General features: G+C 25.6%; 4 protein-coding genes and 1 long non-coding RNA gene across 6 annotated transcripts in view; 3 read left to right on the top strand and 2 right to left on the bottom strand.

Annotated features, from left to right (window-relative positions):
- The first annotated feature begins 513 nt into the window (after positions 1-513).
- LOC132905642 (M-phase phosphoprotein 6) lies at positions 514-1,551 on the top strand. The gene is made up of 3 exons (XM_060957152.1): positions 514-729; positions 800-900; positions 1,191-1,551. Exons 1-3 carry the CDS (start codon positions 682-684, stop codon positions 1,486-1,488), a joined length of 447 nt encoding a protein of 148 aa, XP_060813135.1. The 5' UTR covers positions 514-681; the 3' UTR covers positions 1,489-1,551.
- Positions 1,552-1,697: 146 nt separating this feature from the next.
- On the bottom strand, positions 1,698-4,918 carry LOC132905633 (EF-hand domain-containing family member B-like). Of its 2 annotated transcripts, none has more exons than XM_060957133.1 (10): positions 4,678-4,918; positions 4,322-4,477; positions 3,915-4,095; positions 3,651-3,774; positions 3,440-3,577; positions 2,954-3,164; positions 2,670-2,862; positions 2,410-2,487; positions 2,054-2,166; positions 1,698-1,962 (listed from the first exon to the last, which is right to left on the bottom strand). In XM_060957133.1, exons 2-10 carry the CDS (start codon positions 4,400-4,402, stop codon positions 1,780-1,782), a joined length of 1,302 nt encoding a protein of 433 aa, XP_060813116.1. In that variant the 5' UTR covers positions 4,403-4,477; positions 4,678-4,918; the 3' UTR covers positions 1,698-1,779. The 2 variants fall into 2 exon arrangements, with proteins under 2 accessions (XP_060813116.1, XP_060813115.1); XM_060957132.1 differs by lacking the exon at positions 4,678-4,918 and adding an exon at positions 4,585-4,671.
- Positions 4,919-5,391: 473 nt separating this feature from the next.
- Positions 5,392-6,983, top strand: LOC132905640 (ER membrane protein complex subunit 4). Its single transcript, XM_060957149.1, has 3 exons — positions 5,392-5,589; positions 6,036-6,307; positions 6,591-6,983. The coding sequence occupies exons 1-3, from the start codon at positions 5,531-5,533 to the stop codon at positions 6,785-6,787; spliced, it is 528 nt and encodes a 175-aa protein (XP_060813132.1). The 5' UTR covers positions 5,392-5,530; the 3' UTR covers positions 6,788-6,983.
- On the bottom strand, positions 6,888-7,354 carry LOC132905644 (uncharacterized). Its single transcript, XR_009657834.1, has 2 exons — positions 7,219-7,354; positions 6,888-7,102 (listed from the first exon to the last, which is right to left on the bottom strand). It is a non-coding gene; the product is annotated as an uncharacterized LOC132905644 (long non-coding RNA).
- A 1,834-nt stretch (positions 7,355-9,188) lies between these two features.
- LOC132905630 (long-chain fatty acid transport protein 4) overlaps positions 9,189-14,981 on the top strand; it is a 29,921-nt gene continuing 24,128 nt past the window's right edge. Inside the window, exon 1 of the mRNA XM_060957125.1 lies at positions 9,189-9,810. Within this exon, the coding sequence (XP_060813108.1) occupies positions 9,736-9,810 (75 nt within the window). The 5' untranslated portion in view covers positions 9,189-9,735. The remainder of the gene's footprint in view (positions 9,811-14,981) is intronic.

The following is a 14,981-nucleotide window of genomic DNA, read 5'->3' as shown; positions in this document are numbered from 1 at the left end:
AGTTGACATTGTTTTTTTGTTTTCAATTTCAAACAATTTCATAAAAAGATTCAAATGTAAATATATTTGAAATATATAGTGCACGTTGGCTCAGATAAGTAGAATCGAAACCAAATTTTTCGGCTCCTAGGAAAATTTTTTAGCTTATGAGTACTTAAATGAAATTTTACAACCTAAAGAATTAAGTGAAATTAGTTTTATTTAAATAGTTTTCCTAGTTTCAAAATTAAAAGAAAATTTAAAAAATCTAAATCTAAAAAATAGAACCAATTTCTTTGAAATGAAATTAAGAAATAAAATTTCTTAGTCCGTAAGGCGAGTTCTTAAACTATTCAGGAGTTAAATTAAAACTCTAATTGTCAGAAGTCACCGCTGTGTAATATTATTTCAATTTCCTTCGTAAATAATTAATTACAAAGTTCCCTATTTGGATATAATGGCGCAATTTATCAGTTAAAAATTTCATTTCTTGTTAGTATTGACTTATCAGGTAGATGGTACCACCAGATCCAAAATACGGCTCCGCGTTTATTGTACATTGTAACAATAACCACATGCTATACTGAAGTTTATAATCATAATACATTATTACACATATTTTCACTGAAATACAATCTGAACTACAAAAATAACAATTGTATTTTATATTTTGTATATTTAATTTAAAAAGGAAAAACAAAAATGAGTGTTAACAAAGCAAAATTATCAAAAAGTATTTTAGAAATGAAAGTAAGTTAACAAAATTGTATAAAATTGTGTAGAAAATTTTATATTTTAGCAAATATTATTTATTTATTAGTTTATGAAACGGACGAAAGAAAAAGTAGAGAAACAGCAATTTCACGAAGAAGGTGAAGAATATTTTGGAAATGAACTGACAAAACGTATGAAAAAAGATTCGTAAGTTTCTTTGAATTCTTAAACGAATATTTTAACAAGTTTAACCTTAACACATAAATATTTGGATATCCCTTTGTTTTTTTTAATAATTATACTTTGTCAATAGATATGTAAAATAAAATATTTATATCATTTAGTAATTGCACAGTAACGACTAACAATTATTATAACAAACGTAATTTTTACGTGACAAAAAGCAATATATACATCTATAATCACAGTCTATTTTGAATACAAGTAGTATTTATTTCATAAAAAGAATAAAATTATCTGTTTACTTTTTATTTAAGAGAAAGATTTGTCATTGAACCTAGTTATATCTTCTGTGAGAAATTAATCGATGGCAGAGTAAGTTTTCAAGGAATGAATCCTGAAATAGAAAAATTCATGGAAGAGGAACGGAACAATGAACATACGGAGGTGGAAGAAAAAGAAGAAGTAGATATTTCAGATGAGCAATTGGCAAAAAATTGGAAAAATTATAGGAAAATGACAAAGATTGAACATAAATATGAAAAATTATTAAAAAAACATAAGGATTATGAACTATCACCAAAGAAATCAAAGTTTCTGAAACCACAATATTAATATTTTATAAGAATGATTTATATGTGTATATAATTAATCTTAATAGAAATTTTTATGTAAATATTACTTGCTGAATTGAATACCAGTATTTAAGGTAATTGTATAATAATATGTAATTTGTAATATAAATACAAAATAATTATTCATGTAACTGATATTAAAAAAATATTTAAACGTAATTTAGCTAAATATATGTTTTTGTAGACATGCTATAAAAAATACTTTGTAATTTCGTATAATATAGTTACATACGTATATATTTTATTAAATTTCAGTATTAAATTATGGATTTTAATTATTTTTATCATGAATTAAATCATCATATTGATCAAGCAAGCTTCCAAAAATTTCTATGGATACATTATCTGTATAACTTTTTTCTTGTCCTTTTTTCCAAAGCAAATCAAAGGTGTTATTGGGGAATTGAATTCCAATAGCTTCAAAAATATTTTTTATTTCTTCCCTATTTCGAAGCTATTATTTGAAATATAATTAACAAATATGTATATTTATATTATAAAATTAAAATTTTTTCAAATACTATATAAATTATTTTCAAACATACTCTAGAGAGATCTGTTGGGGTAAGACCATGTTTTGTAAAAATATTTGGAAGTATAAGACTGTAAGCAGTACATCTATCCAAATCTACATAAGAAATTCCTGCTGTTGGAATATCTGTAAAAATAATAAGATGTTGTTGATGTAATTTAATGTTTATAATATTTTTAATATTATTTTATCTACATTTGAAATACATCTTTTTTAACTTGAAGAATTAATATAAAAATTTATTGAAGAAGATAAAAATAAAAATACATCTTTCTGAAGAATGTTATTTTTATTTTTTTTCAAAAATGAAATTTTGTCCATTTTTATATATCTTTTATTTTATCTAAAATATATAAAGGACATACTAACTTGTAATATCTATGCTTTCTATATTTCCTATTGTAGTATTGTACGTAGTACTGTAATGTTGACATTCTGAAGGAATCTCTGAAGAAATGATGCAATATTAGACACTAATGTCAAATATTATAAGTTAGAAAAATGATATGTTATTAAAAAAGTATTCTAATATATGTATTTTAACATATTATTTATGTATATACCATGTAAAAATTAAAATTTATGAAACAAATAAACGGAAGAATTAAAAATTCTAAAAAATACATTACTTTCTATCTTTGGTAATGTAGGAAAGTCATATTTCCAGTTTAAAAGATTTAATAACTCTTCATACTTTACATTCTCTTCCTTACGTATTTGAAGAAGATCTAATATAGGTGTTAGAAATGTCTTATTTATATATATTTTATATTTAGCTAAGATAGAAAAGACTTTATCTTCTGATAAAATGTCTGTATAATCCTATGAACATATATAAAATCACTTAAATTAACATAAAACTTGTCTTCAAGTTTTATACAGATAGCAAAATGAAATAAGATTAATGTAATACTTTATCAAGGGATAATAAATCTTCATAAATATCTAAAAATGGAATTTCTGGAACATGTTTCTTCAATTTCAGACGTAAACTATTTATATATTGTAAATAGCCCTGTTGCACTACCACTTCATTATTTATAGGACAATCACTTAAAATGTTTAACATTTCAGGTATTCCTTTTTTTTCATGTACTTTATCATCTATTATATTCATGATATCTCTAAAACATTCATATAATTGGAACATTAAAAATAAAGAACTATTATCTACTTTTCTCTAAAATTAATGTGATGTTTCTTTCATTTAACATAAAGATGTTAGTCATAATTGATATTACTTTTGTTTTAAATAAAAATTTCGTTTCTTCTACTTTTTCTTATCATAATTATAATATGATTTTCCAGTAATAACGTAATTAATATCTTCACTATATCTAGTTACAATGATATTTATTACTACCATTGTAACTAGTTATAGTGAAGCTATTACTCTTACTTTACTTTACCAATACGAGAATGTGAATGATCAGGATCTGCAATAATCCATGTTAAGAGTCTTTTTAGTCGTTCACCTTTGGTATTAGCATTCCATAATTTTCCAAAACATGAATTTTGATCAAATGGTTTCTTATATCTGAAAATTTAATTTAAAGTTGTGTAGTATATAAGTTAATAATTGCCATTTGATAGATTTCATTATTTCATACTGTCTTTTAACTTGTTCTGCAGGTAAATAACTGTTATGACTTTTTTTATACATTTCAAGAATATTCTGTTCTGGGATATCACTTTCTATTATTTCTTGTTTAACAAGTTCAGCCATAGTTTCTCCTAATTAGTAGAAAATATTTTATGAAAATATTTCATAAACTTTATTCAATTATAAAATTTGGCAAATAATCAAAATCATATGTATTATATTGCATTTATATTTTTTTATTATAAATATACTAATTGGTGATATTTTATACCAGACTTAAGCTTTTTTCCAAAAGTTACTTCCAGTGGTTTCATACCCACTGGTAGATTTGAAATTTGGTAACGTGTTTTACCAACTTCTTTATTCCAATAACTATTCATAACAGTATTTCTTAATTCAGAAATAATTGTTTGAAATGATGTCTCTTCATCTGGTTGTAAACATTCTTTTACCTTGAATAATTTGTAAGATACGTTAAACATTACTTTTATATTTACTATACAACAATGCTTTTTACTATTATTAATTAATCAAACTTTATTTATAAGAAGAAGTTACAAATATTAAAAACATATAATTCTGGAAATTATATAATTATATATAATAAATTAATATATAATATATAATAAATATAAATTATGATAAAAAAGGTTTTGTTATAGTAGATTTCAGTCTTACATCAATTATTTGTTTAGGATTATGTATATTGCTTATGATCGGTGGTAACTTTTGTGTATTTCTTTCATTATGAACAAACATATTTCTCAAAGCTTCAACTTTATCTTCTAAAGAATATTCTGTAAAACATTCTTTAATGCTAGATGTTGAGGTTTTCTATAAATAATAAATCATAAGATACATATATACATAAACATTTAGTAAAACAATATTCTGTTATTTTATTTTTAAAATAACGCATTAATGTTTTATAATTTTACTACGTAAAAAATAATTGACTGTGAAAACATTTTTTAATCTCGAATCTGTACATTTTACATTCATGCTTCTAAACCTATATCGAATAAACTATTTACCTAAAAACTAGTTATAATTTACTAATAAAACACAATCTTACGAAGTTTTTCCTGTAAGCATTTTTTTCATCTTCATGGACTAAACCCAAAAGCTGATTTCTTGAATTTATAGTACATTTACATTTTTCCATCTTAAAATAAAATATTAAGTAAGTAAAAGAAACATGAAGTACAATATTATCAATTGCAATTGAACTATCGAATTTTCTTAATCAATATCTATGTAGAAGCAAATTTATCAAAAGAAATAAAATATAAAAGTTGTACTATATATTATCATTTTTCTTATATTTTATTTTTAATTTACTCCTTTAGAAATAAAAAGAAATATTCGAAATATGTACATAATTAAAATTTAATTTCATATCTCTATCAATATTATTTCTGTATATAAAATGCTCTGTTCATGTCTAGTATTTAAGACAGAAATAATTAAAATTATTATTTAATGTCATTTAAACATAATTTTTATTTATTACATAACAATTACTTAATGTTAATAACTTTTCGTGAGATGTTAAAGTAAATATGATTACGATCTTAATCTTTTTTCAAATTATTTTATTGTGATAACTATGTCAAATTTTAATGCCATAATTCTAATATCGTTTTATTTATTACATTTCAGTAATACGTGTCTCTTTCTTATAATGCTGAATTTTAATTATTAAATTTTACACATATTGAAATTCCACAATCGATTAGAATTGATTTTTGACGAACTTAGCATTTGATTGATGTCGTATACTGTCATTGTATAGTGTAAATCTACTGTACGTTTATATTATTGTAGCAACTAGCAGACAAATTATAATAATACATAATATAATAAGTGTAGACATATGTAATAATAATGACGGCAGCTAAGCAAAATATAAAACGATCTAAATGGGCTTTGGATTTCGCTCACAAGTTGGTAACTTTATCATTCAAGTTATATTTTCAATGTACAATGTAGTTTGTTTTGATATGATAACTTACTGAAATCATTTTTTAACTTATATACATCTATATAATCTATATAATCTCGTAAATTAAACTGTAAAAAATAAATATGTTGATGAAAATTGTGGTTTTTCCAATAGTTTTAGATAATTAAATGATTTAAAAATGTAGAGGTTAGAATACTGTACTTTATTTAGTACACTCTCATTGTACTAATATCGTCTTATTAAACAATTTAAGCATTAGAATATTTATTATAGATATTAATCAAAATGAATGTTAAACTATGACAATGATGATTTTTATTTTATATATTTATTGGCTATTTTATATTAATGTAAATATAAGTTTTGTATTTGTCAGAGAATTAATTTTTGAACAGAATAATGTACTTGAATATGCGTTTTTTGTAGGAATAAACAAGAAAAAAATGTGGATATTGCTTCACCACCAGGTTATACACCTGCTGTTGCTTTATTTCATGCTGTCGATTCAATTAGAGAATCTGATTCCAATCATTTGATAATTAAGAAATCATGGGATTTAGCCCTAGGTCCTCTTAAACAAGTTCCAATGAATTTATTTATAATGTACATGGCGGGCAATTCCATATCAATATTTCCTATTATGATGGTTGGTATGTTAATAATTAGACCAGTGAAAGCATTATTTACTCTTCAACAAAGTAAGTATATCAAGTTATGTTTACATACATATATTTTATAATAAATAAAAAATTAGTATCATATACATTCAAATATATATAAAACAGGCTGAACCTATTAAAGGTTTTAACAAACATTAATCCGAAGTGCCTAAACAAAAATATCTATATAGAACTGAAATATTCTATACATTTAAATGCTTCATATAGAGCAACCATAATTTAATTAAAATAAATGTAATCAAGTATATTAAAATAAATTGTTATAAGCAGTTATACTGATCATAAAAATAATTGTTTTTAGCATTTAAAGTAATAGAAGGAACTCATGCTTTTGGACAGAAGTTTGTGTACTTTCTGGGACAATTGGTAAATATTGCGTTAGCATTATACAAATGTCAATCGATGGGATTACTTCCAACACATGCATCCGATTGGTTAGCGTTTGTAGAACCACAAGCACGGTTAGAATATTCTAGTGGTGGATTTATATATGTATGACGTAAGATAATTATTTAAAGATGTAATATGTACATTTAAAGTAAATAATTACTGTAAATTTAGATACATTTTCTTTATGTGTAAATTATAAATTCACTCATTACATAAAATGTTTTATTAAAATCAAACCAAATCAAATTGTATTACATGTTTATATATATAAACGTATATGTACAATAAAATGGATTAAAACATATTCCACAAACGTAATAATAGTATTATTAGATAAATCATTATTAATTATTTTTTTTTATATTCATCTGTAATTTCCTTTATTCGTTCTATTATCTTAGTAGGCTCATCTATACGAGGTATCTGTAATAAATTAACATTTATATTTATTAAATATGAGTTTTACTATACGATGGAAAAAGATATATTGAATTATATTAAGTTAAAGCATATTAAGAAATGACAATTTGAAAACATACCTCATAGTTTTGACTTATATATATACCAGCATAAATCCCAATGCTAAATGTTATCTAAAAAAGATATTAGTGTACATATTTTTATTTAATAATACCACTATTTGCAAAATAGACATTTAGATGTACCAAAAATTTAAACATTTTCAATTGATTATTGCTTTTCACTTTTTAGTTAACTTTTAAAATCAAAATAAATTTTATACGAAGACAAGATTCTTTCCTTTCTTCAATGTGCTCTTATTAACGTTTCGTACAATAGTGCAATTTATGCAGAATCACTCATTTACAATAAAATTCTTATGTTTTGATTACGTTTATATTTACTGTGGGTAACAACAGGTTATCTACAAAAGTTAAAAGTTAAAAGTTTATACTCTTGTCTAGTAATTAATTTTTATAACACTTTTTATATTGAGCTTTTTTAAAAATTTTTTCAAATCAAACAGCTTTGCTGAAATTCCTCAAATCTTTGTAGTTAAATATAATGCATATTGTAAAAGCAACACTTTCGTTGTATTGCAATGTATATATACGTATTTATACATATATATATATATTTATGTTGTACTTCCCTCTTGATCAATACCGCAAGCGGGAATATTTGAATTACTGTAATAATTACTATTGTTTTCGAAACATTAATGTTTTAATTAGTTGAACTGTTGTAACAATTATATATAATATATTTGTATTATAAGTTATTTAGATTATTTAGATTAAATAAATGACAACAAATGTAAAATACATATATTTTTATTACAATATATACATATAGTATGTACTTCGAAAATATTAAAGTATTATACTCACTTAAAAATTTTATATATTAACTAGAAATATATAGTACTAAAATAAAAGATGTCTATTTCTTGTAATTCATAGTGGAGATATACGTAATTGAAAGTTAAATTAAGTTATATTATTTTGAAGTTGTTATAAATACATTATTGAAGTGTTGCGTGTATCTACGTAGTTTGAGAGTAAACAAAAATTTAGAATGGTTGTAAGATATTCACTTTGTTTCATGAATGAATAACATCTTATTAACACTTACAATTAGGCAGGAACACATTAATGTACCGGAAATAATTGTAAGAGAAAGCAGGACAGATCTAAGATTTCAAACATAATATGTACATGTATATACACACCGTCTTAAGTGAGTCCAGGTAGATATCCAGGTCATTTTTTATATTTTTTACTTTTAACCGATGTAGTAGTAACAATTCTTTAGAAATTTAATGTTTATTTCGGTAGAAGTGTTTTATCTAATAAATACAAATCATAATGTGGCAGATAATAACCCAAAGCACATTGCCCGTATCGTAAAACGGTATTTAGAAGACCAAAAACTTGATATTACAAAGTGATTTGCCGATTCTCGGAATTTAAACTCAACACAGATGTTTTAGATCGACGCAGACAAGTACGTGAAACACGTAGGATAAAAAAAATATGAGTGATTTATATGTGACAGTGATAGAACCTTTATATATTTCAATCTAAGCTTCAGACGTATCAAATAGACGATAAAAATTCAAACAGTTTCTTTACGTCCAAATATACATATGCTTATGGCATTAAATTAAGCGATGTAGTTTTAGATTGCTTTCAATTATAACCAATTTAATTACGACAATCCTGTCTTATTGCAACCCCAATACAATTTCAAAACGTCTTATATAATACAAGCAGTATATACACGACAATTTTCCACGGTAAGTGTTCAAATACTATCACGATTCACTGTAATTCCGCTTCTCTGACTTTTACTAATTTCTTAATTTAATAAAGAATATGCCGCGGTGAATTTCTAACCATCGCATCCTTAAAGGGTGTAAATAAAATTTGAGACGAGTAAAATGTGGCTCTCTGTACCGGTATCTCCGTACGACCAGTTGTGAAACGATGGAGGGAGATCAGCTTGTATGATCGGTCTAGCAAACTCACCGCTGTGCCGGTAGGTATTCCGCTTTAGTACGCCGTCAAACTAACATCATTTTGTAATCCAGTGTATGCACGTGAATTCCTCTCTTCAAGTACTATTTATTCGATCGAGTAATATTCATCGGGTTTTCCTACGGGTTTCATTTCGGGTTTTCGTCGTTCGGGTTTTCGTCGTTCGGGTTTTTATACGGTGTTGAACGGTTCGGTTACGATCGTTCGGTTTGCCCGCGAACGTACGAATCTTCGTTCTGGAAAATCAGCATCGCGACTTTCTTGTTACGCGATACTGGAGAAAAGTAACTCCTTTCTATCTGAATACATTCCGTAATACACCCGGTGTACACAAACGATTAACGTACTCGTCTGCCGACCGGCCGTGTATTTTTTGCAAGTTAGTCGTGCATGCCCGCGGGGTAGAAGTGAAATTTTCTGTGACATTGAGAATTCCGAACGAAGTCATCAGGTTGATTCAGTTTTGGGGTCACAGTTGCAGGAATATCATCGTCGCATGTGTACGTTCAAGTCAGTGGTCGATGTTACGATTATCAACAAGGGCAAATAAGTTCGAACATGTCAGCTACTATTTCGAAAATACCGGCAACCAGTGCTGGGAATGGGATCGATGTAATTTGCGATAAAGATCGTGTAAGTACTGTATTGTTTTATAACGCGAACGTAGAGTGTCGTTCGTTTGGTCTAACGATAATGAAATATTCGAGTAATTTTAATGTATGATCCGGAGTTAAAAGGCTGACTATGTACGAAAGTTGTAAGAAGAGGATTTAGACATAATGTGATATTTAAGATCACTCATTGATATTTGGCATTTATATTTGATGTGGCAATAAATTTGTTATAAATGTTTTCGCTTAATAAACTTTTCTCCTATTTAGTAATACTTCAAAGTAGATGTTATGTAACATCAATGTACAAGTGTACATTATACGTACATTAGTTTTATAAAAATAGCAGCTAATTTTAGATATACATACCCTAACCAGATTCAACGTAAAATGATTATTATGCTACAGATGTTAGATAAATATAAAGAGGAATTAATGTAGTATCGAATAATTATGCGTAAACGTTTATTGAATATACTTCTTACGCATGGTAGATACACAGTAATTAACAGGATTTATAAGATTATATATCACTTTCATACGTTGTCACGAACAACGCAATAATTGACTTCATCCTCTACTATTACACGTATTAATGATATTCTCTTTTGTAGATAATAATTTTAAATTGACGATTCTCATAAAAATGTATTGCCTTGATGAAAATCAGAAATTTAATGAAATGGATTGAGCAAAGTATATTAACGTGTCATTTCCGTTGTTTCATTGTAAATCATGCTTTCTTGAATAACAAATTTCTGCGGTAGGAGAATGGTAGCCAGATTGCTTTCCTCCACTAAATATTCTCACAAACGCCGATTTTTGTTTTATTCGATGACGATAATATTCCCAGACGTTTTGTTTTATAAGAAATATAGAGAAAGTCGTTTTTATGACACGTCAATTTTTTATTTCAGACTAGAATGCCATTAAATGGCTAAATTCTTTTAAGCTATTTATTTTTACCTTTTTAAATCAGTTTTTTAAACGCATATTAAAAAATACAACGAAAATTTGAAATTTAAAATTCTTTAATTTATTAAGATGTCATATATTTATTCGTTAAATTTTAGCAATGCATAATTGACAGTGAATGAACTTTATTCTAATATCTCGTAAAAAGAATCAGGTGGCATGCACATTTATCTCGTCAAGGATTAATTCATCCTTAAACGCAACATTATCGAGAGGTACAAATAAAATAATTTATCGTTTTATCAAGGTAAGAAGAATTATCAGAATAATACATACAGAGAAAATATAGAGAAGTCCGGTAAGCAAATCAAAATTATAAAAAGAAGGATTTTATAATTCGAAAAAAAACTGGTATGATGATGTTATAAATATTTTAATGTTTGAAAATTTTCTGAAATTGTAGAAGAGCGGTAAAAGAAGGAATATTGATTAAAAAAAAATGTTAAACAAATTCTTTAGTTTTCTTTTCATAATCACAACGTTAAATCACAAAGTCGATAATGTAAATTATCTAAAAATAGATTGTAAATGAGATGTTCCGTGAATGCAATATTGGTCCTTAGTGGGTCAAAACAATTCGGTCTTATTTTCTCTCATATGCTGGAAAGTAAATCTGCATCTTTTACGAGATACATGTACCATAAACATTTCTATTTTTAAATATACATATATTATTATTATCCTTTCTTTGTATGCATGCACTTCAGTATTATTAAATTAATTTCAAACATGGTTACATAGTTTCATGGTACATTATATGATTTCCTAGTAAAAAGTTATTTCTTAATTGTCCCAATTATAGCAGTATTGTATAGTATTATGTTTATTAATTTACAGTTGATTACTTTTTGTGAAACTTGTACCATGCTAAGTAGAATCGATAAACGCGCTCAATGCCTTTCTGTAGGAAATATCTCAAATGTAAAAGGATTAAACATTACTGAAGAAGAGTCATCAACGATGGATTTCTATTATGGATAACGATGGATCCTAATATCTTCACAATAAACTAATAAAATTAATCTAATAATCGCTCCGTACATATAAAAAGCGATTTAAAATAAAAGCTTAAATATCCTGTGTTATAAAAAATTGAAATATATAATTGAAATAATATAAATGAAATAATGGTAGAAGTGGGATGAGCAAGAGTCTACGTTTCGAAATAAGGCGAAAATTAAGATTTCATTTTTGACAAAATCGAGTTTGAATTTGGCTAATTCCTAACTATAAGCATAAGTGGATGACTGACGGTACGTTGTTCTACCTGAAAAAATAATTCCAAAGTATACATGGTATTTTTTAATTTAAATGAATTAGAAAATATATAAGACATCCTTAAATAAAGAAAATCAATATTTTGAAGTGCGAGCAACCAAAAGGGCTGTAAGACTGAAATTCAAGGAATATGAAAGTCTCGCGTAAAGTAAGAAACGATTGTATTAGAATGAGTTACTCCTGCATGGTTACGTCGGATGTAATAGAAAGTGTGCAACAGTGCGTGTATGATAGACTTCAACATTGAGCTAATACCGATGGTCATTGAATATTTTCTCTTAGCTATTAGTTAATAATTACGAGCCATGCACTTATTCGAAACAAGATCAGCAAGGAGATATTTAAGGTTTTGTAAAATACGTAATATCATTTCTTATAAAAATATGAAATATATAAAAAGAGATTGCAACTGTGAGCTTTCTATTTTTGTATTGTGACGATTTAATAATTGTCTGCAAAACACATACATACATCTATTTGATAAATTTCTATCTCGTACAATTTATATATTATAAATCATTTTTATTAATAATTTCTAAATAATTATCTTTAGATAAATATTTGTTACACTAAGAATAGAAAATATAAGATAAGCCTAGAAATGGTACTTGACATTCTCTTTCTATGAAAATAGAATTCGTGAAGCTTAGAACGAGGTTTTATACTTGTATTGCTATCGCTGCAAAACGTTCTTTGCAGCTATAATATTTTTCGATAGACATTTTTCATAAATATTTCACAAACATTTAATGCTAACACCAGTATAATCTTCGCACATAACGGTATGCATTTCTTTGTGGCAACTGGGGCATATTAACTGGTTTTGCTGTAGTTCCTTGTTCTTATGAAACTTCTTGGTGACCGCAATTTCATTGGTATTTTGATGCATGCACTCTTAAGCGGGAAAATCCTAAATGTATATTTTACCTATATATTTCACTATTATATTTTATTAATATATTTCATTACTATCTATATATATGTATATATATTATAGTTGTTTTGAGACAATTTTAAAAAATTAAAATCAACTTTTATCCATTTTTCTATTTTGTACCGCGTGAATTACTTATGCCATGATGTTGGAAGTACACAGATTGTCTAAATTAGAATAATTACGCCAGGTCGTAACACATTCTCCATTTTTAATTTGTAAATTAACACGAAGCATTGTATTTTATGTATATTACTGGATGATGAGTATAAAAATGTTTTTAATAATAATATCATTAATAGGATAATTTTATATTTGAAAGAAGTGAAAAGTATCCGAGGTATACATCTTAAATGAGCGCGAATACACGTTATCGTCAATGTCATTTACAAATGCAAAAAGACAAAAATCTCTATAAGTTTAAAATAGTTCATTTTAAATGTATTGCAGTCAATAGAAAATATTAAATGTAGTATTAAAACATACTTATAAAACTGATATTTTTATTTGTTTTATGGATAATTTGAAAGTCATCGATAACTTATCGATACTCGTTAACATTGATATCTGTTATCGTCTGTATCCAATATCGATCTAGTAGAGATTGATAATGTATTAATGAAAAAGATTTTTGAAAAAATATATAATTTCAATAATAAATGATCTTATAATATAAATAAATTGATTTTTATATTTGATTAATTTTGTTAAGTATTATACTCTTTACATAATTGTTTATGTAAGCTTTTTGTTTGTTAAACATCGAAACACTTATCAGACAGAAGTTATTTTTTTTATCTTATACTTTTTACTATTTTATATAAATTTCATTAATTTATAAAAGTTTATATACGTGGTGAACTATATTGTGCTTTGATTAGTAGCATAAATATTGCTTTCTTGTTTATATTGGAAATTAATGATCAACATATTTCTGATAAAATACAATTAATTATCAGGTTGTTTAGAATTTTATATCCGTAAGACACTTTCGAAGTACATTATCGATACAAATACAATATCGATAAAAATTTAATGCACGAAAAGCATAAATATAAAGAAAAATTTAAAAAATAAGGAATTGAACTACCTGTGAAAAAATCTAAATAAAATAAATGAAGAAAATCGAAATTTAAGTAAATGATTTTAGTTGAATTTCATTTTATGAATAAAGTAAAAGATGAAGGTATGTTGCTTACATCATATATATTATTTAAAGATTTTTACATATAAAACATTTTTAAGAATTCCTTTTTAGGGACCAATTTCCCGTTTAAAAATATATATGTTTTTCGTGCAGTACTATGAAGCTTCTATACTTTGCCACATGGTAGCAGTAATGTAGAGTTATTGATTAAGTTTCGCTATCGAGGGTGGTTGTGAAGTGCCAGAGTCTTCTTTATTTTTTAAGTTTTCACTTTTAAATAAATATTATAATAAGTGAATTTTGTATACGGCATACAGTTTCGAAGATTGAGAAAGTGTATTTGATATATGTTTAGTATATATCGTCAACTACGCGGCTAAAAAGAGTTTTACAAAAATGTGTTCTAGTTTCCTACCAAGCTGTTAATCAAAGGCATAAATATCTTTTTGGGGTGAGTAAAGATTTTTCTAATGCTAAAAGGCAAATATTATTTTCTAGATAATAACACAAAAATTATTATAGATTATTTATTTTAAGGATAATTTTACTGTTTACTACGGTGTTTTATATTTTCTTAAAATTATTCTTGAAACAAAATAAAATTTAAATGTAACAAGCATATTGAGAAATACAAAAACGATTACAACGATATAAAAGCAGAGCATAACGTTTCTAAGAAGTTTAGAAATACCTTTACGCCATTTAAAAGAAATTTCAATTTTATTACATAAGAGGTTAGTTATACTAGTTATTTACTAAGTTATTTTTTAAATCAATCACTAGATTCATTTGAATACTTCTTGAAACGTTATACGAGTTTTTGTATATCTTCGTCATACGTTTACGCCGCCAGTTCACA

Source organism: Bombus pascuorum, chromosome 3 (genome assembly GCF_905332965.1).
Source record: "Bombus pascuorum chromosome 3, iyBomPasc1.1, whole genome shotgun sequence".
Lineage (NCBI taxonomy): Eukaryota > Metazoa > Arthropoda > Insecta > Hymenoptera > Apidae > Bombus > Bombus pascuorum.
This window is presented reverse-complemented; position numbering and strand designations above follow the sequence as displayed.